Consider the following 22,779-nt stretch of genomic DNA (forward strand, 5'->3'; position numbering starts at 1 on the left):
AGGGATCACCTAGATTTCCAATGCTTGGGAGACTGGAAATATCATTGAGAAAATCTTGCAGGAAGTCCAGGGAAAAGAATGGGAGATCATCAGACAGGAAACTAAAATAATACCTCCTGGATTTTTGCTGGAGCCCAGGAAAGGGATGGCAATCCTTAAACATGAGATAATGGACAGTCTGAACTGTTTGTAAGTGCAGGTGTGGAAATCTTCTCCAGGAATATCAGAAAATAGCCTAGGTCGGCAAAGGACAGCTACCACCTAAAATCATTCTGTTCTCTGGAAAAAAGTACTTTGACAAAGTAGAAGGGAATTTGTGGCATGAGTCGGAAATTATAAAGTGGAAAATGGCAGCAACCAAGACTGTGGTAATTGCATGGTTGCTGCAGAATATGAAAGCAGGAAAAAACAGATGGCCAATGTTAGTTCTTCAGTTCCCTCAGGCTGAATAACAACATTATTAGTAATGGGTTTCAACAAACTAAGAAGAGCCAGCAGCTGTGCTGATTGTAGAAGTGCTTTCCTAAGGTGCTTATATTTATCTTAGCTAATGGAGCTCTAGCTCATATTTTATTATTCATGGAAATGTCTGACCCTTTTCTTAATCTTACTGAGCTTTTTGTCTCAATTATGTCTTGCGGCAGTGAGTTTCACCGGTTAATTAAAAATGTACAAAAATATTTACATCCTTGTATATAAAATGTGTTTTCTTTCAATTTCATTTGGTATCACCGTGTCCTTGAATTATAAGAATAAACAGGAGTGTGCTATTGACCTTCTCTGCACCATTTCTTATTTTATTTACCACATCATGTTGCCTTTTACAAATCTCTTGTGCATGTTAAATAGCCCTAGTCTGTTTAATGTCTTCTCATGGGCAAGTCTTTCCATGGCTCTATTTGCTTCGCACTTCTCTGGACCTTCTCTATTTCTTTCATGTCCTTTTAGGGATGAGATAAACTCATACCATTTTATTTATATTTGTATCATACCATTATATATTTATATGTAGATTATTTTATATAATATATATAATATTGAATATATGATATATAATATATTATTTATTTTTTATATATTTATATTTATATCATACCATTTGATTTATATTATGGCATTAAAATTTTTTCAATATTATTCTTTATCCCTTTTTTTAATGCTACCTGGCTCAATATGTAATGGCAGCCAAATAAGCAGATATCTTCATTTAGCTGCACACAGTGACACCAGGTCTCTCTGTAGAATGATTCATTTAGAAACCATTAATGTGTATGAGTAGTTCAAACTGATCCTTCCAATGTGTTTTATCTTGAATTGTCTACTCTCAATTTCTTCTATATGTTGGGGTGTACCTGGTCTTTCTGACTCCCTGCAGGAGACTCCATGGTCCTATTACACCTGCCCTAGAAAAGTAGCAACAAAGGTGGCCTTCCAGGCTGCCTAGAGAGGCCAATCAGAGCCTAGCAGGCTCAGATAAAAGTTGCTGAAGGGCCTCAGCAGTTCAGTTCCTGACTGGGACCAGAGGGGCAAGGAGCCTCAGGGATAGTCAGAGTTTTGTTCTGGCTGCATTTGCTTAAGCTGACTGAGAGAGGACCTGAGGACTTTAACACAGAGGTGAGGGGTGAAGATAAAAGGGGGAGTTGAGAAAAGGGCCAGGGAAATAGCAGCAATGAATCAAAGTGAGCGGTACATGGCCGCTGTGTATAGGGTCCCTGGGTTGGAACCTGGAGTAGTGGGCAGTTCCAGGTTCCCTCACTGGTGAAGTGTTGTATGCCCCAAGAAGGGGACAAAGGTTCATTTGGAAGCCCAAGCAAAAGGCTGAATTTAAAGGGCCCAGAGCTGGGGCTGAAGACCCTGTTGAGGGCAAATAGACAGAGTTTTTTTACCATTTGCTACCCAGAAGGAGTTTGTTTTGATTGTGTGACCCAGCCGAAAGGCTGAGCCACTGAAGGCCTGCTAAGCAAGGTTGACAGCCTACAGGGGCAGCAGGAGCAGAAAAAGGACTGCAATACAAGAAGTGAGTGGCCCCCATTACAATATGCCACTGTATTTCCCAATCACTTTACTGGGTCCTTCTGAAGTTCCTCACAGTCCTCTCTAGATTAAATCATCTGGAAATTTTATCAGTTCAGATCATTAATAAATATTCTTATAGAATCATAGGACTGGAAGGGACCTCGAGAGATCATCTAGTCCAGTCCCCTGCACTCATGGCAGAACTAAGTATTATCTAGGCCATCCCTGACAGGTGTTTGTCTAACCTGCTCTTAAAAACCTCCAATGATGGAGATTCCACAACCTTCCTAGGCAATTTATTCCAGTGCTTAGCCACTTAGACACTTAGGAAGTTATGCACTGCTAATCCCAATACAGGTCTTTGGAGCACTTCACAATTAGCTTCCTTCCATGTTGAAGATTGGCCACTTAGTCCTACTTTTATTTCTGCCAGTTAATCTAGTCCACACCAGAATGTAACCTCTCATTTTATTACTAGTTAGTATCCTTCCTAGCCTGCTGGGAAAGACTTTACACTTGTTAAAGTCCAAGAACATTATATCTATCTATTCTTCTTGATTTCTGCCATAATCTTCTTTCAGCTAAAAACCCTAGCCTCGGTTTTGCCAGAAGCTGGGAATGGGCAACAGGAGATGGATCACTTGATGATTACCTGTTCCATTCATTCGCTCTGGGACGCCTGGCATTGGCCACTGTCAAAAGACAGGATACTGGGCTGGATAGACCTTTGGTCTGACCCACTATGGCTGTTCTTATGTTCTTAAAGGGGAAAAGACAACATTCCATCTGGATGAAGCCTTCCCACTCCTCAATGGTTCAGCATGCTGCCTTTGCCATCCTTCCAGCCCAAGAAGGAAGAGACAAGGGCAAAGATTCAAAACCAGGCTTTACACAGACCACCATGACAACCTTTACCACACTCACACCATCTGATTGATTTCCTGAAGAAAAGTTTATTGGATCATCAACAATAAACTGCACACAAACAGGAAATAAAAAGGCAATTAAGATGCACCATGTGTTTTTTTTTTTTTTAACTTCATCATTTATTTGAATGGATGCTTTCCAGCACCCTAGATTTTGGATTGTAAATCCAATTGTTCTGCTCCTGTCAGTTGCTGACTTCCTGGTGTACAAGCTGGCTTCTACCCCACTCTCCAACATGAGCCAGAGAAAGGAAAGAGCAGTGGAGACATTAAGGACGTGAAGCTAAGCCCCTCAAGGTCAACTTGAGCTATTCCACTGACTTCAGTGGGCTTTGAATCGTACCTTGGTTGAGCTTGATCAGTATAATGTGAGCAACATGGTATGCTATCTACACAGTGAACATCTTTACGGTGGGGATTCCACTCACTCTGGATTTCATAGCAGAAGTTAATTTCTTATTTGGAATCTTGGTAGGGTATTTTCTATTTTAATTGTATTTATATTCTTAAGGCAACACCAGTCTGACACACTGTAATAGCCAGAGAACAAAGGGAGGCAGAAGTGGTTTTACAGGCAACGGTTAGCAAGAAATGCTTACACACATGCCTCTTTTCTTCTGTCCTATGCCCGATTATGACAATCGAGCTGCTTGGATCAATCTGCTCTTTACAAGGAGATGCTGACTAGTAACCAATTCACACTAAGCAAAACAAAATTGTATGGAATTGTTTGTGACAGTTTTCAATCAAAAATAAGTCTAAAGTTAGAAACTTGGAAATATAAATTCTAAATGGCCTTTCCAGACAGTAATTTATAGCCAGACTTTTTACACATGCACATTATCCCCAAGTATGCACTGAATGTTTCAAAGCTATTTCTGATTTTTCCTGAAATTCACCATTGTTACTATCACAGCTAACTTGCAACCATAGTTTTAATTTACTAATGAGTTCTTAGGATTCTTACCAAATGTTAAAGCAATGAAAACTTTGTATCTTATAACTCTTAATTCAGCCATCAAGCTTCTTTCTCGTGTCTGAAAAGCTGTCAATTTTGTGTGGTATCACAAATCATGTTATGTGAAAAATGTCTTGGGTGTAATTGCTGCCACTGTCTTTTTGCTGTGTACAGTTTCATTTAAAAAGTAGTGTTCTGAACTAGTGAAACAAATTTTCCAGTTTCAGCACTTTTAACCACTTACTGACTCAATTTATTTCTAGGCACCTAGGTTGAAACTTATTAGTGAAATCTAAATACACATTAGCATATTTTAAAGTAATTTACAGGCTTGTTATAATTCTAGTTTATATTTCCTGAGAAGTATTTAACTTGAAGTAATCAAGTTGTCACTTGGGTAAATGGGAATGCATGTATCAAGGTCTTTATTACTTATTAAGTAAAACTAGTTCATAAATTATAGATAAGTTCTCCCGCTCAGTTTGAGAGTTTGTAATGGCTGCTTTCATGAGATTAGTAGAAACTTCAGTCCAAGGCAGCTTGACTTCAAGGTGGGATGATGGGGAGTTTAGCATCTTTCTGCGTGGGCATCAGCAAATTAAGACTCCAAACCATGGCCATGCTGTTTCCATGTGCCCCAAAGCTGAGGTAGCAGTTTAGGGGAGCCCTGCAAGTGCCAGTGCCTTGGTGCAGAGCCACTGGGACCCTGCCCCCAGCACTGTCACAGTCCCTTTCATCCCAGGCTTCCGCACACACAACCGTGCCCCCCTTAATAACACCCAAATCTCCACTTACCTACTGCTTCATGGAGTAGCTAGCCACGTGAGGAGTTATGGGAAGTGGTGGCAAGGGGTGGTTAGGAGGACTGTGTGACAATGTGCGGGGGACATGGGAGATTAGTGGATAGTGGGAGGTGTGGAGGGGTTATCCATGTCCCCTATTAATGCCCCGTCCATGCCCTCCTTGCTCAGGTCTGTCAGACTAAGACTCCCCAAGACAAATGGGCACCTCCAGCTGCAAATCACCCCCTCTCCCTACCCCCATTATAATGAATAATTCATGTAATCTCTAAAAGATACCTGTTTCAGTGCTAGCCATGTGAAAATAAAGCCATGTCAAATGGAAACTAACTGAATCTGCTCAGCATGCCCATTTTCTCAGGTCAGTAAAAGGGCATCAATAGAATCATTTGCCTTTGGGTAATGTGTGGTTTCCTTTGGAAGTGTAATAGTTTTACTGACCCAGGTCTCCTGCACAGAAGAGAAACACTTTTGAATTTGCACATATCCATTCAGTACTGTATATAATGCACTTCCATTTCTTATTTTACAGAGATATCAAACCTGACAACATACTGCTGGATGAGCACGGTGAGTTCCTAAGATTATTTTGTCCCCAAATTTCAATTTCATGGGCTGCACCAGTGGCTCTGTGATTAGTGCTGCGTGAGTTCATCAGAGAGACTGGGTTCATGTGCCAAGTCTGGTCTTTCTCTGCAGCAACTTGTTTGTCAGCTGTCTTGATAGGCTCTTCAGCCATTTGGGTGGGCTCCACTCAAACAATTAATATTCACATATTCCCTCATGTATTCTTTCCAATATGTCATTCTACAAAGATTGTAGCCTTACCTATTGTCATACGTAATCAGATCTTCAGTTTTGAAGCATTTTTCTCTTGTATAAAAAACACAGGCTGGATGTTTGAGCTATGTTACACTCAAATACAGATTGGATTTGTGCTTTAGCAATTTCTGGTATGAGCGTGGCAGGCCATTCAAAATGGCACTCTCATCTGCCTCTATTTCCAGTATTGTCAAATCTTTTGATTGCAAACCTGCTGACACTTAATGTTCTGGGTTGTGGTTTTTCTGAAAGCCTGAGTTCCTGGAATTCTGTAATTATGTGGAAACCTCTACTTTCATTTAAAAATACAAGGAAGTTTTTAGCCCTCATGTCTGGGGACAGAAGCCATCTCTGAGCATGCTGGGGAGGGTGTGGGAGCTCTGGCCACTGTCACCAGAAGCTGAGCCTGGGGGGAGCAGCCTGCTACTACTGCAGGCAGGTGCTCTCCCGGGCAGCTTCTGTGCTGCACTGGGCAGATCCAGGAGTGGCTCCAGAGCCTGGCTGTCAGGCGAGCAGCCAAACAGCCAGGAGGAGCCAGGCTGGCACAGCAGGAGGTAACATGGGATGGGGAGAAGGGGATGGGGAGAGTGCGGGGACCCCGGGCTGGGGACGGGGCAGGGAGGGGAGAAGTCACGTGGAAGGTCACATGGGAGAGGTCACATGTCCCCCTCCGTTAGCAGGTGCCCCCCCTTTGTGTCCCTCCCACTAGTCGCCTCTGGCAGGGCACCTAGGCGCGTGCGGGATGGTACCGGTGGCGAAGGAAGAAGAGCATGCCCAGCAGCACAGCCGGCAGCAGCTCGCTGGGCACCAGCCAGTACAGGTGCAGCACTGCCCAAATGTCAGGTGGACCGTGTCTGCGCTGGATGGGGGCCCATTGACTGTCCTGCCATGGGGCCCAGAATTGCTGTTGGCGGGCCTGATGGTTCATATGCCACTTTTGAGATAAACTTAAACTTCTTAAAGATACACATTGTGCCATGGACATTTATTTATATTTTTATTTTTAACATGCTGATTACAGAAGCTGGCAATGTTTTTGCAAAGGAATTTAACTTTTAAAATTTCTACTCAGATTTGTTTCTATTTAGAATTTCTTTATTGATGCACCTGAAAGGGCCAATTTCACAGAGCTGAAAACAATTACGAGCCACATCAGCTGGGAGGAAGAACTTAATCAGAAGAATGCGAATGATAATTGGGAATTGTTTAAGAACACTTCATGGGATGCCCAAAAGCCACAACTGAGGAAGATGGCATATTGGTTTAAAAACTGACCAGGTTTAGCGGGGAAGTGAAGGCAACTATAACAAATAAATATACCAAATGGCAATAAAGGGAAGTTGATAATAATGAATATAAATCAGAAGCTAGTAATTGTAGAAAATTGACCAGGGAAGTAAAGGGACACAAGGAGAAATCTATGGCTAGCAGAGTTAAGGACAATAAGAATGAGATTTTCAAGTATACTGGGAACAGAAAGTATCCTGACAATGGCATTGGTCTATTACTATATGGAAATAGTAGAATTATCAATAATAATGCAGAAAAGGCAGAAGAGTTCATAAATACTTCTGTTCTGTATTTGGGAAAAAAATAGATGACATAGTCTCATATGATGAAAACACTCTTTCCATTCCACTAATATCTCAGGAGGATGTTAAACAGCAGCTACTAAAGTTAGACATTTTAAAATCAGCAGGTTCAGATAACTTGCTTCCAAGAGTTTTAAAAGAGCTGTCAGAAGAGATCACTGGACCATTAACACTGATTTTCAATAAGTATTGGAACATGGGGGAAGTTCCAGAAAACCAAAGCCATTATTTAAAAAAGATAAACAGGATGACCCAGATAATTATAAGTCTGTCTGACTGTGATGAGGGTGTTCACACCACACCAACCCTGATGGGTTTAAAGTGGTTCAGAAAGGGCCAATTAACTTTACAGGAAGCACCTGAGGGAGACTTAGGCTTGACTGATACTAATTGATGATGAAGCCCAGGCTGAGCTTATAGAAAGTCAGGAAGTGAGAGCAGAAGGGGACTGTAGTGTAGAAGTCTGTAGTCATTCTTTGGCCTTGTGAGGAGAGAAGGAGGAGACCCGGGGGACCGGGGGGCACAGAAAACTGAGATCCTGACCCTGATGGAAGGGGTTTACTCAGAAGAGTGGCGAAGAAAGTTGTCGGAGCAGGAGGAGGCCCAGGGAAATGGCAAAAAGGGTTGAGATGGTACAGACCTTGGCTGCTGATTGTAGGATCCCTGGGCTGGAACCCAGAGTAGCGGGTGGGCCCAGGATCCTTTACCAGCCACTAGGAAATTGGCACAGTCTTGAACAGCAAGACTATCTGGAATGGCACCGGGACATCTGGTCTGGTGAGACTTTTGTTACCCTTGGAAGGGGAAAATAGTGACCCAGCCAGTGGACCAAGCCACAAGCAGGAAGCACTGTGACTCCTAGAGAGCACCAGTGCCCACAGCACAAGTGACAAAAGGAAGGCAGCATCAGTCTGGGTGGAGCTAATCCCCATACTCAACCACAAGGAGGTGCCTTGATAATTTACTTGTTAGTAAGGCAGCAGACAGTAATCATAACTGTGTATGTGTTGGTCTTGGCTCTTATAACAACCCCAGCAGCAAAAGTAGCCCATTACACAGGCTGATATCAATTCAGGCCAATTAATGGAGTGGTTGATGCATGACTCAATTAGTAAAGAATTAAAGGAGGGTAATGCAATAAATGCCACTGAACATTTGTTTAAGAAAAATAGATCCTGTCAAACTAACTTGATACCTTTTTTTGATGACTTTACAAGTTTGGTTGATAAAGCTAGTACTGTTTACACAATAGACTTAGACTTCTGTAAGGCATTTCACTTGGTGCTGCATAACATTTTGATTATTAATCAAAATGATGTCAAATTGACATGGTACACCTTAAATGGATTAAAACCTGGCTACCAGATAGGTCTCAACATGTAACTGTAAACAGGGAATCATCATCATCAAGCAGGTGTCTTTCTAGTGGAGTCCTGCAGGGATTGTTTCTTGGCCCTCTGCGCACTGCCCCCACCCCGAGCGCTGCCTCTGCAGCTCCCATTGGCCAGAAACAGTGGCCAATGGGAGCTGCCAGGACAGCAGCTGCGGGCAGAGGCAGCTCACAGAACTGCCTGCCACGCCTCCACCTAAGAGCATTCGGGACAGGTTGTCGCTTGTGGGAAGCCACCCGTGGTGAGCAGCTCCCGGATCCAGCACCCTGCACTCGCTCCCATGTCCCAAGTCCGTTCCCACACCCAAATTCCTTCCCAGAGCCCTGCCGCTATCCAGAAACAAGCAATATAGATATATTGTTTGATACAATATTGTACATAATATCTGTAATAGGTGCCAGGATACAATGTTTGATAATGTTTTTCACAGTTACCCGGAATATTCTCTTCTTTTTGTTCAAGATGTCATCTAGAAGGCATTTATAGACAGAAGTTATGAAGCTAGACTAAAAAAGGGTCACTGTGTTCTTAATTTTTTGAACCAATATGAACAATTCTAGACTTCGCACTTCAACATTTTCCTTCATTACTTTTTCTGTATGTGACTGCTGTAGCTACGTGAAAGATACATAGAGTATTGTATCTTTCACGGCACCGGGATACAGTGCAATGGGATAACATTGTTTGGGATGATGCAGACTGCTATTCCCAGCAACCAACTGTATGGGCCAATGCAGAAGAGAGATAGTACATGGCCTCAGCTGCTTCTTACTCCCTCTGGGGCAATTAGCATCTTGGAAGAGGCAGAAAAGGAAGGGAGTTCAGGGGCTCAGATTGACCCAGGCACTTATGTCTGGTCTCCACACAAGTGCCAGGCAAAACTAGTTCTTGCTGTTTGTAAGCACTTGAGATCCCCTGCGGAGAGGTGCTATACATATGCATGGACAGTGTTACTGCTTTTGTATCAGTGGCATGATGTAAAGAAATTAGGAAAAACACATCTTCCTGGTTTTCCTCCTTAATTTATGAAAAGACATGTCTGCTACATGAGATCCACAACTGTGTAGACCACTGGTACAGTATGTGGGGTGTTGTTTTAGCTTTGTTAAATGAAAAAATAAATATAATAAAAGAAAGAGAGAAAACAATGCAGCATAAGAGTCACAATTTTAATTGTAAATCAAATATTTGCATCAGTCTGAGTGAGTATTATGTGATAGATATTCTGTGACAGGTCATCAGGCTGGCACTCTAACAGGGACAATCACTGGTGATGCTATCATTTGAGTCACAGAGCTCAATATTTATCTGCCAAAGAAATAGTGAGGATATTTATTCTGCAGCAATCCATGTAGTTTTTCATTCTACTGCGCATTTTGAAATGCTTATAGCTATTATCAGTAGGAGCACAAGATTGGCAAGCTAGTTGTATGAAGTATGATTATCTTTTTCAATAAGGCATTTCCCATAGTCTTTAACTGCCAGAAATGAACTGGCTAGGTATGGTGCTGGGTACCAGAACTCAGAGCAACTCACTCACTACACACCCAACAAATGCAGGGTTCCTACAGACAACAGCCTCCTTCACAGAGCGAAGTCCATCTTGTGCACTGAATGAGAGAGGGGTTCTGTGGAAAAAATACTATGTGATCATGTAATTAAAAACTGTCCCATAATTCATACACAAAGAGGCCGAATTAAAGTTGTACATGTAATCTTAATTCTGGCATTTTCCTAACTTTTTCAGTGCTTTACTTTGCAACCTTACCATTAATAAAATGTAGTTTTTATTTGTGTGTAATCTTATACAAGCTCTTTGGGACAGGGACCATCACTTTTCTGTTTGTACAGTACCTAGCACAATGGAACTCTGAGCCATAACTGCGGCCCCAAGGCACTACTTTGATATATTATTGATTTGTATTAATCTTCTTTTTATACTGTGCACATTACCCAAAGCATCTGAGCACCTGACTGGCCATAGCCTGTTGGGAGCTCACACCCTACAATAGTTGGGGGGGAAATGCTAAACAACATTGGAAAACTGCACAGGTAGAGATTATCCAAGTTAAGTGGGGGCTTCAAAGGTCAGTATAACCATGTCGCTCGGGGGGTGGATTTTTCACACTCCTGAGCGGCATAATTATACTGATGTAGGTCTATAGTGTAGACATGGCCTAAACCTATGTGACCTATGCAATCATATAGGGCTCCTGGGAGTGTAGAACCCTGTGCTATGTGCGTCAATCCAACCTGGCAGCCAACTACAGCGTTGTCATCCTCATTCAGTGTCTCATGATTTTAGCATCAGAAGTCCATTACAGAGTTAGTATTCCCTACTTCCCTCAGTCCCACAGCTACATGTTAGCTGTGCTTCCTGGCTTGTTCTCCCTCCATTTTGTCTGCCCCAGCATGTTGCATGATGCCAATAGTCAACAGGCATGTCCACCAAGTCTGCTGGGGCACACAAGGCAGGAGCCAAGGCATCAGCCAGATGAATGGGACTGAGTCAGCCACAGCCTGCAGTGATCTGTCTTACTGAAAAACTTAATGGTGGCAGGCTTGGACCATTCAACTCAATTTGTTATGTTCAAATCAGAATGGTGAGTGAGAGTATGAGAGCACCTGCCTACTTCCGCTACATACCCTTTGTCCTACACCCTGCTGTCAAATAACTGGTGATTTGGTGCCTGTCTTCTGGCTTCACCTGCACTCCTGCTAGTCTGAGTCTTATTTTATGGTTACTGAATCAGAAACAAATGGAATTTTCTTGTATAGCCTCTTTCTTCCTGGCTTCCTCCCTGCCTGGGGAGACTCAGAGGACCAGGCTGAAGGGGTCACTATAATCTGAAGAGAATATGAAGGTAGACAGGTGCCACAAATACATGAAGGTGTTGGGGATGGGACTGGTTATAGGTAGGAAAGGTACCCATATATCTCCACAGACGGCGCCACAAAACCTAGGGCTGTTCCTGAACAAAGCTACTGCCTCTGAAAAAATGTTGTCAGTACCAGCCATGGTAGAAGCAGGAACAGGGGTACCACTAAATAGAGTTCAGCACTGGGAACCATCCACAAACAAGAGAGCTGGGCCCTCTGATACTTAAAGAGCAGCACAAGGGTTGATTCCACCATTTTCCATTATTCTCCAGACAATTTAGTTTTTATTAAGAGGCACAAATCTTCCATTTCATTTCTTTGCATTAGCATCTAAATATTAATGGTGCTGGGAGGATTCATGTGCATGTGCTGTCTTAAGTTCTATTTATACTTTGTTTCGTTTAATTTCAGGGCATGTTCACATCACTGACTTTAACATAGCAACTATAGTCAAAGGATCAGAAAAGGCTTCCTCTATGGCTGGCACTAAGCCCTATATGGGTAAGTTTTAAAGACCATTGTAAAAATACATACAGCATATTTCAATGAAGTGTGTCTAAAGAAGTGTGTCTGGTGTGCATGTATGATAACGCTAAACAACTTGTGACAAGTGCTTTAGTGCAACTGGAAATGCATTAACAATGCAGAAATTGAGGACGCGTATGGTTTTGCAAAACTTTTACTCAACAGTGACTTTGGTTCAGACCAAAGTCTCATTTCATCTGGATCCCCCGAGTTTGAAGATATGGATAAATGACTATAGTTTTGTTCCTATTTCCACCATTTGGGAATATCAGCTTTAAACACTTTAACCACAAGTTTGTGTGCTTTACTGAGTTGGAGCCTTATTGAGTATCTCAAGAGCATGACTGCTGATTATGGCCCCAATCCAGTTTGATAAAGTCAGACCTGGCAGCTATAAGAGAGTGGTGGAATGCAGGTATATCAGCCCTAGAGTGGTGAAGGCCCCTTTGCCTATGAAACTGAAAAAATGGTTACCTAAGGTTAATTAGGGATGCCTGAGTCCAATTGAGGGCTACCAGCCATAGGTGGCGCATGAACTGCTGGCTGGGGGAGGCTAGGCCCCAACCCCACGCCTTCTGTCCGAGGTCCTGCCCCTTACAAACCACCAGCTGGAGCCCAGAGTCCCCGCCCCCAACCACAGCCATCGGCCCCTGCCACAGGCTAGCGCCCTTCCCCAGAGCGCCCCAAACCCCAGCCACAGCCTCCCCAGCACCGTAAGGGTGGGTGGCGCCGCTGCAGCATCCCCAGCCCTGGAGCGACAGGAGGGCAGGTGGCACGGCCACTGGGAGACTGGAGCTGCTGCCGCGCTGAGCAGGAGGGGACAGTTGGGGGGGGGGGGGGGGGCCACGCCTGGCTGTTTTGGGAGGCACAGCCGCCCTCAGTCTATGATACCTGCTGCCTATGCTGCCTGTGACCTTTAAAAACCCCCCTTCTGGAGAGAATGAGGTGGGAGGGATGAGAAACAATCTGCAGCAGGGAGAAACAATCAAGTTAATTTCTGTTTGGGGAAGGGCTGGCAACCAGAAGCCAGTGTAATAAGGCATCACCCCAGGGAGGGGGCAGGGAACTGTATTTCTTTTGTGTTGCGAGTTTAGGGTTTTTTTGCTTCAGAGAAGTACTCATGCATAACCTGAGACTCACCTTGTAAATACTGAAAAATAAATCAAAGCGAAGAATTAAAAACCTGCAGAGTAGGACTGATTGACTCCAGGCCCCAACCACCAGAGGGAGAATTTCAGAATAATCTGAGTAACCATTCAGATTTTAGCGCACTCACAAGAGAGTTATGTTTAAAGCATATAAAATTGTGGGGATGGAATCCCTTTAGCTGTTTTTCTATAATGGTGCATGCACACTGTAAAAAATACACACTTTCTTAAATACTGTTTTTAATTTGGGTCCTCCAAAGATTTAATGGCACTACCTTGAGTAAAACTTGACTGAGTTGATTGAAAACTTGATTGAGAGTATTGTGAGCCACATCACATCAATAGTTTGATCTCAAGTTCTGAGTAAAAAAAAAACCCCAAAACAAACACACACAAAACCCCCCTGCCGGAAGCAGAGCGGGCTGCAGGGACATGCTTGCCCCTGTTTCCTGCAGGTCCTATTGGCTGGGAACGGCGAACCACAGCCACTGGGAGCTGTGGCCGGCCGTGCAAATGTAAACAAACTGTCTGGCAGCCTGCCAGCGGATAACCCTGATTGGCCGCATGTGGCCCATGGGCCGCAGGTTGCCCACCACTGCTCCAGCACCTGTGCCTCAAATGACTCCAAGTTTGGGTCATTAACCCCACACTGCAACTTCTTAAGGCACAGCAACTTTCGAAGAAATACAACTAAGCATGTCAATTTTAGAGGACTTAGAAAGGTCCATCTTTAAACAGATGTCATGAAGCAACCTTAACTTATAGTGGTGCTCCCATGCCACTATAACGCACAAATTATTGTTACTTAAATTCTTCAGCAAGACTCCTGAATACTGGAGATTCTTCAGAGGACTCAGATAAATGAAAAATAGAGGGAGGGGACTATTAATTTAAATGTGAAAATGAATAAAACAATAACTTTAGAATCTTCTATGTTTAATATTATATTCAATTACATGAATTTTATGATATCCTTACATTTGTAATCTTCAGTGGGCTGCAGAAATTTATATTGAAAATGCACAACTGGTATATAAGTTGTTAGGGAAAAGGTGGAGGTTTGGGTATTTGGTTAGGGGACAGGTGGGGTTTTAGCTCCAGTATGATGTGGCAGATTATCTGGGTGTGTAGCATAAACAGATTGTCTGGATGTTCAAATTATCTAGGGTTACCATATTTCAACAATCAAAAAAGAGGACGGAAGGAGCCCCACCCTAGCCCCGCCCCCATCCTGCCTTAGCCCCGCCCCCACCCCTTCCACTCCCTCCCACTTCCAGCCCCCTCAGAACCTCCAACCCTCCCTCCCACTCCTTGTCCCCTGACTGCCCCCTCCTGGGACCCCTGCCCCTAACTGCCCCCCAGGACTCCACCCCCTACCTAACATATGCTCCTCCCTATAGTTGGCACAATCCATAGACCAGTGCAGGAGGAAGCAAAATGCCTCCCAATCCCCCTCTAGGGCGGTTAGTGATGCTAGCTAGGAGCATTTCTTGTATTCAGAGATGCACGTGGTAATACAAATAAATAATAATAATAATGTCTGCAATTATGGTTCGGCCCCACTTCATACACCCTTCCCCCTTGTGCCCAGTGCAGGGGCTGGCCACATCAGTATCTAAAGAAATTCTTCCTAAATCTCTTAATTACCCCGTTCCCTTATCATTTTGCCTCTTCTTCTTTAATTTAACATTAAGATAAATAGCTTTGGTATCCTCTCTCTTTTCTATTCCTTTCAGAATTTAGTTCAATTACACAGCAGTGAGTCTGGTGCCTCCCTCTCTCCAACCTCCTTCCCCCCCCCCAAAAAAAAACACCAGAAAAACCTCAGTACGAAAGAAATTGCAAAAGAGAAATGCTATCTCTAGCCCTTTAACTAGAGATTATCAAGCCCCTCCCTCGTCCTGCTTTCCTTCTACTATATCTTCCCCATATCTTGGAAATACCAAAATACAGCAAAAGCCTTCACTACTCTGCCTGTCAGAGAAGTTTCAAGCCTTGGATTCATTTGTAAATGTGAGAAAGCATTTTTTGCATAGTCTGTAGGGCTTTTTGAACTGTTAAAATTATCTGTTTCAGTGTGAGAAGTGAAGAGTGTGGATGCTCTGTAGCTTATGATGGGTATCAAGGCTGCAAAAAAACAACACTACTATGCCAGACAGGGCCTGATCCTGATCTCACTTGTACTGGGTTTTGCCTTTGTAACTTCACTGAGTTTGCTTGAGTTACTCCTGATTTATGTGGGTTATGTCAGAGGAAAATCAGACTCTTAGCAAAATGCTAACAATTAATTGCAATGTTGGTATCAAAGTTCTAGTTTTTATTTGTGCTAGTTATTCGAAACAAAGATATTTTCTAAAAAGTTCACAGACTCTGCCACAGACTTTCTATATAACCTTGGGCAAGCCATTTACACCAGGTCTAAACTAGGAGAAGAGGCCATGCTTTAAAACATGTTGGGGAACATGCTTTAACATAATTTTAAACAGGGCTTTGTACCTAGTATAGACAGGATAAGTTGTGTTTTAAAAATGTGTTAGCTGATTGTGGTCAATACTGGTTGAGGTCAATGCACTTTAAAACACAGCCTATTTTCCCAGTCTAGACATTGCCTTACCATCTGATTCTGCACCATTAGCTTAGTGTGACTTCATGCAATGGTTTCAGAATCTGGCCCTAAACTTCTTTGTGCCTGTTTCCCTATCTATAAAATAAGTGCCGCCTTATTCACTGGGGCAGATCGCAAGGAGCACGCTGCACCTCTGCTTCAGGGATTGTCCTGACTACCTACCAATCCATTTCAATGAACAAATAAATGTGTTTGTTCATAAAGCCACGTTAGATTGAAACTTTAGCTACTTTAGACAGTCTCTCCCTGCATTTTACCCCAATAGCTGATGTTTTCAGGTGATCTTCCTGCATAGACACAAGTAAAACACCCACATTTAAAGTTTCCCATTTCCTAGAACTCTTTACTAATCCTCTAGGGAATCCTACCCTATGGACTACAATAATAGTGGCTCCCGGAGCCCTCTGACACCATTTCCCTGCATGCTTGTAGACAGAGGTGGGGACAGAATGGACTAGGAACTCCTGCTGAGGCCAATAGGGATTGAGCAGTTTGTTGGGTCAATGATGAACTGGGGTTGCTCAGCCCCTCAGTGGGATAGGACTGCCTGACTCAGATAGAGAGAAGAGACTCCTTTTAGTTCCAGGTACTGTTTAGCTCTTTGAGTTTTGAGCTGAGAAGGAAGCAGAACAGCCCACGGAGTTCCTGATTAACTCCTCTCCCCACCAAGGGAATCTTTTAACTGCAGTGGGGTCTAGTGCATGGGTCAGGCAGTTCCAGCCCTGCGAAGATCAGTGTCCAGAGTACTCCCAATAAATATATATTAGAAATCATGTTTCTCACCTACTGCTGAGCTTTTGAAAAATTTAGTTCCAAATCTCAAGCTGTAGCTTGAGGATGCTGATAGGAAAAACAATCACTATAATTTTTTATTGTCAAAACGCCTCTCAGAAAATGCATAGGCTTGCAGGCTGTCATTCCCCTCTTCTCTGGCAGTCACTGGAGGAGGTCACTTTATATGTCAGATCTTTTAGTTAGTGGCTGGCTTTTGACAGACATATCTGCTACCAACAACTAACTGAAATGCTTTAGTGACATGGGTCACATCAAACCTGCAGTGTGAATATCTGTGAGGAGAATAAGAGTGTGATGATCCTTACCAGAGAGATTTTACTTCTTGTAAGGTCACTATCCCAAGTCCACAGCTGGAATATGACTTTTGTTTTTACTTCCTTCAGGTGATTACTTGGTCTTGAGTGTGCTTAAAAAGTTTTGGAATTTCAGGAAGGAAGATGCTGTGTAACTGCTAGGCATTTCCAGTACTAACAGAGCTTTCTGAGCAACAAGAGAAGGTTTTGGACCACATCTTTAAAAAGAAAGGAGTTAAGGGCATAGAGGTAAATGGTAATTGGGATAAAATACAGCATGGTTTTACAAAAGGTAGATCATGCCAGACCAACCTGATCTCTTTTTTAAGAAGATAACTGATTTTTTAGACAAAGGAAATGCAGTAGAGCTCATCTACCTGCACTTCAGTAAGGCATTTGATACAGTTCCATGTGGGAAATGATTAGTTAAATTGGAGAAGATGGGGATTAATATGATAATTGAAAGGTAGATGAGGAACTGGTTAAAGGAGAGACTACAGTGGGTTATACTGAAAAGTGAACTGTCAGGCTGGAGGGATGTTACTAGTGGAGTTCCTCAGGCATTGATCTTGGGACCAATCTTATTTAACATTTTCATTAATGACCTTGGCACAAAAAGTGGGTGTGTGCTAATAAAATTTGCGGATGACACAAAGTTGGAAGGTATTACCAGTACCGAGGAGGACCAGAATATTATGCAAAAAGATTCATAGATTCATAGATTCTAGGACTGGAAGGGACCTCGAGAGGTCATCGAGTCCAGTCCCCTGCCCGCATGGCAGGACCAAATACCGTCTAGACCATCCCTGATCGACATTTATCTAACCTACTCTTAAATATCTCCAGAGATGGAGATTCCACAACCTCCCTAGGCAATTTATTCCAGTGTTTAACCACCCTGACAGTTAGGAACTTTTTCCTAATGTCCAACCTAGACCTCCCTTGCTGCAGTTTAAACCCATTGCTTCTGGTTCTATGCTTAGAGGCTAAGGTGAACAAGTTTTCTCCCTCCTCCTTATGACACCCTTTTAAATACCTGAAAACTGCTATCATGTCCCCTCTCAGATCTGGACAACCTTGAAAACTGGAGTAATAGAAATGGGATGAAATAGTGCAAAATACAAGGTCATGCACTAGGGACTAACCAGAAATTTTTTTGCTATAAGCTGGAGGCATATCAGTTGGATGCAACAGAGAAGGAGAAAGACCTGGGTGTAATAGTTGATCACAGGATGACTATGAATCGTCAATGTGATGTCTGTTAAAAAGGCTAATGCAGTCCTAGGATGCATCAGGCAAGCTAATTCCAGTAGATACAGGGAAATGTTAGTACCATTATACAAGGCACTGGTAAGACCTCATCTAGAATAATGGTACAATTCTTGTCTCCCATGTTTAAACAAGATGAATTAAAACTGGAACAGGTGCAGGGAAGGGTTAATAGGATGATCAGAGCAATGGAAAACCTACCTTATGAGAGGAGAGTCAAGGAGCTTGTCTTGTTTAGCCTAACCAAACGAAGACTGAGGGGAGATATGATTGCTCTCTATAAATACATCAGAGGGATAAATACTAGGGAAGGAAAGGAGTTAAAGTTAAGCGCCAATGTTGACACAAGAACAAATGAATAGCAAATATTCTCAACAGCCTGAGATGGGACACTAGATGGGAAGGGCTCCAAGTTACAACAGAGAATTCTTTCCCAGGTGTCTAGCTGGTGGGTCTTGTTGACGTGCTCAGGGTACAACTGATTGCCATATTTGGGATCAGGAAGGAATTTTCCCCAAGGTCAGATTGGTAGAGATCCTGGGGGGTGGGGTTTTCACCTTTCTCGGCAGCATGAGGTACGGGTCACTTGCAGGTTTGAACTAGAGTAAATGGTGGATTCTCTGTCACTTGAAGTCTTTAAATCATGATTTGAGGACTTCAATAACTCAGCCAGAGGTTAGGGATCTATTACAGGAGTGAGTATCAGAGGGGTAGCCGTGTTAGTCTGAATCTGTAAAAAGCAACAGAGGGTCCTGTGGCACCTTTGAGACTAACAGAAGTACTGGGAGCATAAGCTTTCGTGGGTAAGAACCTCACTTCTTCAGATGCAAGTAATGGAAATCTCCAGAGGCAGGTATATATCAGTGTGGAGATAATGAGGTTATCTCCACACTGATATATACCTGCCTCTGGAGATTTCCATTACTTGCATCTGAAGAAGTGAGGTTCTTACCCACGAAAGCTTATGCTCCCAGTACTTCTGTTAGTCTCAAAGGTGCCACAGGACCCTCTGTTGCTTTTTACAGGAGTGAGTGTGGCCTGCAATGTGTAGGAGGTCAGACTAGATGATCACGATGGTCCCTTCTGGCTTTAAAGTCTGTGAATCTATGAGTTATTAACTGTACAAAGTGGCCGTCAGATATGGGTTGTAGCCAACATTCTCCTACATAAAATATCAAATCATATTATAGGGCATGCCTGTTCATAATATTGATGCTACATATGTTTGGTTAATTTTTAAAAGTATTAAAATGTGTGAATTATCTTAATTCTAAATATCATTTTATTTATTTTGCATAAACATTAGCATTATTTGAGTCCTACAAATCTCTATTTAGTGACTGAACTATAACTCCGTTTAGTTTGGCAGAGTTTCTACATGTATATATTCTTTACTTCATGCATTAGAGTTTATAGAGGATAGTTCAGTTCCCACATAGAGGTTCCTATTGTTTTCACTTCTGTTTCAGTTATCTGAATAATGCAGCCTGACTTCTTTTAATATCAAACTAATAAAATAAATTTCAGGACACAAATCCACCTAACAAAATACAGAGCCAATAAAATCTACAGTAAATTACCTGAAAAATTCATAGCTACATCTAGCTACCTTGCATGCTGGTTATCTCTGATTTCCACAGCTCATTTTAGAGGTCATTGTCACACTGAATTATGACTGTTCAACTGACAATGTTAGAGAAATTTGGATTGACCAGGAGTCCTATTCAACATTTAATACACATTGAGTCAGGCATATATTAATAGTGCATAGAAGTACTATCAGAGGCAGAAGAAAGCTGGTTAATGTTCTGACATCAACCTTAAACCTTACAGGTAAAGCAAAAATATTGTGTATGGCTGAATTCTGTTCTGATGTAATTACATTGAGTAGAACACAGGGTGTGAATGTGGTGTCGGATTTTTAAATAGCATTCAGCACTGGCCTGATTCTGCTCTTACTGAAACTGATGGGAGTTTTTGGCATTTGCTGCTTTGGGAGCTAATTTAGGCCAATGTTTCAGCACTTTTGGAAATCCCACCCTTGGCCCATAACATTTAATGGTTTGATTGCTGATCTACTAGTGTTTTTTGGAAGCAAGAAAAAGTCATGATTCCTGCAAGAGCAAGTTAACTTCTGAGTGCTCATCTTCATAAGAGATTAAGCAAGAGCTCCAACGGGGGTGGGCAGGCAAATAATTATCCCCCTTCTATAGACAGATTTCTGTGACTTATCTGGGGAGCACAATGGTGTAGTGGAGTAAACATTGACCTGGGAGTAGGATACTTGGGTCTAATTCTGGTTCTTCCACTAACTTGTGTGACTTTATGCAAATCAGTTAACCTAAGTTCCAGTTTCTCCACATATAAATTGTGGGCAATGACATTTGCCTGCCCCATAGGAATATTGTGAGGCAATAGCAAACTAATGTTTCTGAAATGACAAACTAAAGATTATAATGTTACATAAACCCAATATTATTAACAAAAGTCAGTGGCATAGATGGGACTAGAATTTGGAAGCTCCTGGGTCTGAGGCTTATACTCGATCCACTAGCTCATAACACTCTGCCAGACATTAAAGCAAATGATTGCTCAAACAGTTTGCTAGAAAAGATGTGACAGTTTAACTGCAGTGAGGTCATTGACAACACAAAATAAGGAGGACACTTAATTATGGATAAATTTCAAATTCATTAGCCTGAGACTGTTATATATTCATTTTAAATGTATAGGACCAACATTGTGTGTTAGACATCAGCATAATGCTGCCTGATTGAAGCTGGTCTAGAGATTATACACATACACACACACACACACACACACACACACACACACACACGTACACAAACATACGTGTACACACGTACACGCACAATTACATTCAGAGACTGTATAACTACATGGCAGATTAGTACCGTGCTATAGAATCAGTGTATGTATTCAGCTAATTTAATCTAATAAATATTTGCTCTGATGAAGTCATATTAATATATGACGATTAAAAACTACTGAGGCATATTAACTACTGAGGGTGTGAATAAAGAAACAAAACCCTTCTAAAACAGCCCTTGACCAATCACTAGAAATTACCAGCATGTTCAGACTTGAAGTACCATTTTACCATGTACCACACACATTTAAGACAGATAATATCATATTGCCTCTATATAAATCCATGGTAAGCCCACATCTTGAATACTGCATGCAGATGTGGTCGACCCATCTTAAAAAAGATATATTGGACTTGGAAAAGGTTCAGAAAAGGGCAACAAAAATGATTAGGGGTATGGAACCGCTGCTGTATGAGGAGAGATTAATAAGACTGGGACTTTTCAGCTTGGAAAAGAGATGACTAAGGGGGAATATGATAAAGATCTATAAAATCATGACTGGTGTGGAGAAAGTAAATAAGGAAGTGTTATTTACTCCTTCTCATACCATAAGAACTAGGGGCCACCAAATGAAATTAATAGGTAGCAGGTTTAAAGCAAACAAAAGGAAGTATTTTTTCACACAATGTACAGTCAACCTGTGGAACTCTTAGCCAGAGGCTGTTTGAAGGCCAATACTATAACAGGGTTCAAAAGAACTAGATAAATTCATGGAACTATTAGCCAGGATGGGTGGGGATGGTGTCCCTAGCCTCTGTTTGCCAGAAGCTGGGAATGGGTGACAGGGGATGGATCTCTTGATGATTACCTGTTCTGTTCATTCCCTCTGTGGCACCTGCCATTGGCCCCGTCAGAAGACAGGATACTGGGCTAGATGGAACTTTGGTCTGACCCAGTATTGCCGTTCTTATGTTCTTAATTCAGCTTTCACATATATTAATAGAACTCAGCCAGGAAGTTAGTCATAATTTAGAGTTTTGCTCTTTAGTAACAGATGTTTCACACCCATAGAGCAATGTTGTGAGTACTGCAGCATTATAGACTTTGATTTTGTCTGTATACAGATTCCATGTTGCTTCCCGATTGGGGAATCTGGGCAATCCCCTACTGGCCCCATTTCTACCATCCCATCAGGTGGAGAAGGGGCTGGACTTATGGGAGGCAAAAAGGAAAAGTAAACTCTGTGCAGGAGGAGGTAAACTGCTACTTACTGTCCAAACAAGTTGATATTTACATTTCCAGTGGAGGGGAAAAGTTGTTTTTTCATTTTATTTTTTAAACTGCTATTCTTCTAAATAGCAAATTACTTGCTACCCCTCTGATTTAATTTCTGCTTTCTATTTAAACCTCAATTGGCAGAATTACTGACCTTCTCTGAGATTTTTTTTTTTTTTTGAATGAGAAGTGAAAATTGATATTGGAATGCCGCTGTGCAAATGCTGAGAAAGCTGTTAGTATTTCCTCTGAGCATGTACAAATCTACAAATCTGGAGATATTATTTCAGAAACTAAGTTCCATTTGTCCTTTTCATTGAAACTACTGTATGAACCAGTATGGCCCTGAGTCAGCAAGGGGTTTAGTCCTGTGTCTAACTTGAAACATGAGTAGCCCCAATGACTTCAATCAACTTAAAGTTCGTCATGTGCTTAAATACCTTGTTGAATTGGGGCATAAGGGCCAGATGTACAAAGGGATTTAGGTGCTGAAAGATACAGAAGGGCATCGAGTTTATTTTATAAAAGTGCCTAAGCAAGTTAGGCACCTAATTCCAATTGAAAGTCAAATGGGAGTTCAGTGCCTAACTTACTTAGGCACCTATCTGTAACTTTAGGAATCTAAATCCCTT

General features: G+C 42.1%; 1 protein-coding gene across 1 annotated transcript in view; it reads left to right on the forward strand.

The window, feature by feature from the left end:
- The first annotated feature begins 5,206 nt into the window (after positions 1-5,206).
- STK32B (serine/threonine kinase 32B) overlaps positions 5,207-22,779 on the forward strand; it is a 79,989-nt gene continuing 62,416 nt past the window's right edge. Inside the window, exons 1-2 of the mRNA XM_034772537.1 lie at positions 5,207-5,270; positions 11,797-11,886. Coding sequence (XP_034628428.1) covers positions 5,207-5,270; positions 11,797-11,886 — 154 coding nt within the window. The remainder of the gene's footprint in view (positions 5,271-11,796; positions 11,887-22,779) is intronic.

This window comes from Trachemys scripta, chromosome 5 (assembly GCF_013100865.1).
Source record: "Trachemys scripta elegans isolate TJP31775 chromosome 5, CAS_Tse_1.0, whole genome shotgun sequence".
In the NCBI taxonomy this organism is placed as follows: domain Eukaryota; kingdom Metazoa; phylum Chordata; order Testudines; family Emydidae; genus Trachemys; species Trachemys scripta.